This window comes from Raphanus sativus, unplaced genomic scaffold (assembly GCF_000801105.2).
Source record: "Raphanus sativus cultivar WK10039 unplaced genomic scaffold, ASM80110v3 Scaffold1428, whole genome shotgun sequence".
Lineage (NCBI taxonomy): Eukaryota > Viridiplantae > Streptophyta > Magnoliopsida > Brassicales > Brassicaceae > Raphanus > Raphanus sativus.
In genome coordinates this window covers 1-5,880 of record NW_026616740.1, presented here as the reverse complement: position 1 = coordinate 5,880, position 5,880 = coordinate 1, and the positions used below count along the sequence as shown (strand labels likewise).

The window sequence follows — 5,880 nt, the reverse complement described above, 5'->3', positions numbered from 1 at the left end:
GATGAAGAAAATTAATAGTTAGGGAAATTACCCTAAAATGTGAAATGACAAATACAAACAGTTTAATTAGAAAAGTAATTTTAGAGTGACATTTCTTATGAAATAGATGATGGAATTCTCGACTGTTATTGTGTTAATGTGATATAGGTAATAGTAGAACAAAATTTGGGTTCAATCCCTGTAGTGAATTTTTAAATTCACTTTAAGTCTTAGCACCAATCGAAGTGTTATGTAGGATTAGTAAAAAAAAAATAAAATTAAAAAACAAAAAAGAGAAAGAGGTGAAAAAGACGTAAATTTTTTTCTAACGACATCTATGACTTTTCTTCATCACCCACACAAAATATTGAAAGCTTTGTTTGTCAAAATGGTGTCTACAATCCTCTGCACATATACTCTAAATCTAAATCCTTGATTCTAAACTCTAAACACAAAACACTAAATCTTAAATTCGTGGGTAAACCCTAAACACTAAACATTAAACCCTAAACCATTGGGTAAATTCTAAACCTTTGAAATATCTCTTTACCCAATGGTTTAAGGTTTAGTATTTTGAGTTTATGATTTAATTTTTTGGATTTAGATTTAGGGTATAAGGGCAGAAGATTGTAGACACCAATTTGACAAATAAAGCTTTCAATATTCTGTGTGGATATTGAAGAAACTTTCATTGTTATGTGCGGGTGACGAAGAAAAAGCCACGACGTAAAAAAACTAGTAAACGTCTTTTTACCTTTTTTTAAAAAAAATTTTTGTTTTCTTTTATTACTATTTCTACATAGTACTTTGATTGGTGGTAATATTTAAAGTAAATTTGAGAGTTCAGCACAGGGGATGAACCCAAGTCTTAGTCGTAATATTATTATTTATATTCGGTAAGTATCTAGCTTACTGATAGACGGTGAGATATTGAATGGCTAAGTTCAAGAGTTGAACTCAGACGTATGTTTCCTTTTTGTTTGGCTATGAACAAAAGAAAATATCTAAATTTCCATGTTCTGTATTATAAGAAACAAAAAGATATTGAGAGTACAGGACAAATGATACTGACTTTGAACCAACAAAATTAAACCATTCAGATGTAAGTCCAGTAGTTGCTCTCTTTTTTTTTCTTTTTTGCTAAATTATAAATATCATTTTTCAGAAATGAAAGTTTTGGTTACAATGTTAGTTGCACCCATGGTCTGCTATTAACAGCTATTCTGATTTTTAAGGGCCGCAAAAATTTCTAAAAAAAAAACTAAGAATCTAAAAAGCTAACTTCATAACTTCCAAGTAAATGGACAACTTGAAACTAACTAGAATTATAGAACAAGAGACAACAATATAAAACTCCTAGTATTTGCTCTCTCTTGAATTGTGTGTGTGTGTATATGATTGTTAAACTTTCCGTCATTGTGCGTTATTGAAATTTAGATTAACTGTTAAACATAATTTGCTATGAGCTTTTGTTTAGAAGATGCGATGGTCTAGGAACCAATATAATACTAATTAATAACTAGTGCTACTATTTAATGTTATAGTCCTGCTTGTTGTGATAAGCTGGAAAAAACCTTGAGAAACAAGGAAACCTATTCCTATTTGGCTTATGATCTTAAAGAGATAAGTATGATATGATCATATCTTATGTGTGTGTTTTTATTAGGAATAGGATTTAGTAAAGTCTTTATATAAGCATTGTCGTGTGTGACATTATGCTATGAGTTTGTGATTGTGTGATTGGAGAGTTTGAGTTTTGAGTGATTTTCTCAAATAAATAAAGTTATACTAGTTGTACTTTATATTTCATACGACCTCGAGAACTATGAAGCCTTCAAGGGAAAGGGTGTTAATCAATCAAACGCCGTATGAAGCTTTCAAGGGAAAATAGCTGAACCTGAACGTAGAACATATAAGCGTGTTTGGATGTGTGGGTTATGCCAAAAAAGATTTTGATTACACAACTACAAATCAAAACTAACATAATAAACCTCATTAATTAGAAAGATTTTGATCACTCAACAGAAGTAGACGCATGCATACATAATACATAAAAGAAACCCAGCTTTTTGGACAACATAAATCTTACAGATATTGGATTCAAATTCTCGAATACTTATCGATTATATTTGTCTTTAGTAAGGAGCCACACCAATGTTAGCCGCAGGAGCGTAGAACCCTTCTTTCATCCCCACGTTATCCTCCCCCTCCTATACACCATTATGATAAAAACCAATAAATAAAAATTCTATGTACATTCTTGCGATGAAAAAATATATCATTATATAAAAACAAAAATACGATTTTTGTTAAGATGTATGTAACATTATTTAAAGTTGAAAGGTTTGTCGACGGTTGACAGATTAGGGTTTACCTGTTGGGGCATGTTGGTTTTCTTCACGGGTTGATTGTCTGGTGCTAGTCCGAAGTGTATGTGAGGGAAGTGGGCCCACTACATTACACATAAACAACATAAGTACAAGACACATATCAACTTGTGTTATAACTGGACAAAGCTTTTTACTCCTAATCTCAGCTATATATGTTTTTTTGTACAACCTGACACATATACACACATATATTTATATGTACACGCATGCGAGTATATAGACATTGAGAAAATTAAACCCTAGTTTCCGCTTCCAATCTAAACCAAGTCGTGATGTTTATTATGTCAATGGCTTAATTAATTATTTTTTTTATAACAACAGATTTTACCAAAAATGCCAATGACTTTTAATATGGCTTAATTACTATAGCAAAGGAAACAACAAAACCCTTGAAATGGAAAACACCAATGCCTTAATTAATTTAAACTCTTCTAGACGTTGAATTTACTAGCAAGCTGGCGTTTAGTTGTTCGTATGTCTCATGTACGTATATGGATATACCAAAAAAGTATTGGACTCTTTTGTATATTATTGAATTTAACTAATATAACGATTTAATATGTATTTTTGGAAAAACAAAATTAAGGTTCTTACATTCTTGGCAGCAGCACTAAAGGCTTCTCTGTGGCTTATATCAGGATTACCAGCTTTGATACGTTGGATCTCCTCCCTAAAAGAAGGGCGTGGTAACGGAATTACATTAATCAATGTTATATACGACTACGATTAGAGAATACTCCATCCGTTCCTGAAAGTAGGATTTTTTAGATTTTACTTTTGTTTCATAAAGATAGATTTTCTAGATTTTTAAGGTACTTTTTGATACTTTTAAGATGCATTAATTGAAAACATTTGAATTGACTAAATATTATTGGTTCATGGTTATTGGAAAGTGTATAATAAATATAAATAAAAGTTCAATTAAAAACATTGATTGTTTTCTTAACATACGCGAATTGTCTAGAAAGTTTTATTTTCAGGAACGGAGGGAGTATAATATAAAAAATAAAACTCACTTGATAAATCGGTTATATGCGGATGGGACTCTCTGTCTTTTCTCTGGAGCTGGCAATGGCAAAATACAACGGCAAAAACAAAAACTCAGACAGAAAGAGACAAACACTAATTAAAACTTCTTTCATTGTCTTTTTTTTATCTCTCACAAAAAGCTTTTCTCTCTCTAACTCATCATCACTTCATCATTTTCTAAAGACAAGCCCAATTTCTAATACATAGATTCTTTCTCTCTAGATTTCCGGGGGATCCATGACCATGAATCTATCTCCCCTTTTCATTTATCTTTAACCTTTTAAGTGTTTACAAACGCTAAAAGCCATCTTAGATATATAGAGAATCAACACATACACAAGGTTACTGATAGAAGAATATGCTAAACTATACAAATATATCTCTTTTCTTTGCGTAAATTCAATGTTGCTAGGGGTTCGAAACTAGATCCAGCGATGTTTAAATAATAAAAGCTATGCATATCTTAGTGACGATTCATATACATATAACCACTACCAAATTATAAATATGCAAAGAAGTTTGGAAAAAGTACCAAAGAGAAATGAGAAGGAAACTAGCATCTTACGGCGGTTAACGGGTGGTGCTTTAGGAATCTCATGTTGTTGATGAATATTCATGAAAGACGGTATGTCATTCATATTCGGATGTTGATTCATCACCATCATGTTCATGTTTGATGGTGCATCTCTCAGCTCCTCCTTCAGTACCATTTAATATCCTTAAGGACTTAGATAACACAAACCCCGTATATTTAAGATTTATGTATTAAAACACTGAAAATTACCAGAATATTCTGGGTATTGAAGTAAGAGTGAGGACCAAGCTGGAGCTGCAGCTGGTTAGAAGCTGGGAGGCCAGCCGATCTCATGTTCACAGATAGAAGATTAGTACAGCAACCGCATCGGACGGTTACGGTCTTGAACATGCTTGTGTAAGGAACACTAACCTATAAAGCACAAGAGAAATAGTCATAACAAACCCTCCAATTATATGCAAATCAAGAAAAGGAGGGAAGTAAAAAGTAGTGGTTAGTGCTTACCGCAAGAATTGTCTCACAAAAGTTGCATTGGACATAGCAGAGATGGTCGGAAGGAGAGAGGTGCTCTGGCGAAAAAACAGCTGAGGAAGGAGAAGACATAGACGACATAGACATTTTTTGTAAGAAGAAAAAAACCTTCGATCGAAGCTGGAAGCTGATCTTCTTGTTTTGTGAGTGTTTGGGGATTTGATTGATTGATGGGTACTTGACTGATCAGAGGATTCTTGATAAGGAGAAAATAGAAAACCCCACCATGATCTGATCTTCTGATTGTTTGCTGTGTATTATATACCACAAAGGGAGATATAGGTGAGATGTGAAAATGAGATATTAATGGTAAAAGGGTGAAAAACAACAAAGCCTCTAAGGTTCTAACTCTAGCCGCTGTAGGTCGTCTTCTAATAACGTTTTTGTTGGACTAATGTTAGTAAATTTAATTTGAAAGCAAAACAGCATCGATGTAACTTTTAAGCTAAAGGTAGGTCATATTGATGTATATAAAGCTTTTAACTAAAGCTACCCAATTACAAACTCTGTGATGGTTTATATAAATTAAAAATGTATCAATGTGAGCACAATTTGAACTAATTAAGTGGTTCGAAACAAACGATGGTTAGTGTAGAACCGGGGAAAAAGCTCAACAAAAGTCAAATGGTAAATTAGCAGTACACTTAAGGATACAAAAAAATCATATTTTTTTCCAAACAAAACATAACTACTATACACGACTACACGTTAAAAGATTATGAATTATGTGCGATCGTTTTAGTGTTTTATATAATCATTTTAATTGCTCAACATTCTTGTCTTTTGTGACAAAGCCGTCTAAGGAGGTGATTGCCTAAGGACAACGGACTTCGCTCCATCAACTGAATAAGTTTCAAACTTAAATTTTCAATGTAATTGTGAGGTTTACAGTTAAAAGGACATTTGTTGACCCCAAAAACAATTAAAACACATTTCACTGCTTCTCATTTTGTTAGTATTCTCAAAATTTGAATTTATGTATCTGTATAATATGAAATCCAAAATTTGTTTGATAGTGACAAAAAGTCATGACAAAAGTTTTATGCTACTATTTTTTCTAAAAAAATTGCACATATTGAAAACTTAATATTATAAACACTGTTTTATAGAATTATTTAAAACCAAAACAAAATTCTATAATAAAAATAAAATAAACTGTTAAATCTGTTACCGATCTAAAATACTGAATAAAATCTTATCCTGAGGAGATTACATAGTTCGTTTCTGTACAAAAGGGACGAACCTCTGAAATATGTAAGCACCTTTTCTACAACCGCTTGACTTTGATCAATATGACGATGATCGCTACACTACATACAACCTTTTCACTATCTTCGCATTTTAAAAATCTGAGTAAGGTCTATAGTATGAACAAGAGAGATTCAGGCATATGCCTTGAAGATTCACGAGCTTAGG

The 5,880-nt window shown here is 32.2% G+C and overlaps 1 protein-coding gene across 2 annotated transcripts; it reads right to left on the bottom strand.

Annotated features, from left to right (window-relative positions):
- Positions 1-1,957: 1,957 nt before the first annotated feature.
- Positions 1,958-4,705, bottom strand: LOC130504214 (axial regulator YABBY 1). Of its 2 annotated transcripts, none has more exons than XM_056998800.1 (7): positions 4,438-4,705; positions 4,183-4,344; positions 3,931-4,096; positions 3,386-3,434; positions 2,964-3,039; positions 2,354-2,431; positions 1,958-2,189 (listed from the first exon to the last, which is right to left on the bottom strand). In XM_056998800.1, exons 1-7 carry the CDS (start codon positions 4,549-4,551, stop codon positions 2,115-2,117), a joined length of 720 nt encoding a protein of 239 aa, XP_056854780.1. In that variant the 5' UTR covers positions 4,552-4,705; the 3' UTR covers positions 1,958-2,114. The 2 variants fall into 2 exon arrangements, with proteins under 2 accessions (XP_056854780.1, XP_056854781.1); XM_056998801.1 differs by having other exon boundaries at positions 3,964-4,096; positions 4,438-4,703.
- Between the last annotated feature and the right edge of the window lie 1,175 nt (positions 4,706-5,880).

What these genes read in the sequence shown, in the direction of transcription:
- LOC130504214 (XM_056998800.1), bottom strand. Translation starts at nt 4,551, where the DNA reads ATGTCTATGTCGTCTATGTCTTCTCCTTCCTCAGCTGTTTTTTCGCCA. An exon ending in TTTGTGAGACAATTCTTGCG is followed by an intron (nt 4,345 to 4,437) that starts GTAAGCACTAAC and finishes TGTGCTTTATAG; the next exon opens with GTTAGTGTTCCTTACACAAG. An exon ending in TTCCTTCTCATTTCTCTTTG is followed by an intron (nt 3,435 to 3,930) that starts GTACTTTTTCCA and finishes TGCCATTGCCAG; the next exon opens with CTCCAGAGAAAAGACAGAGA.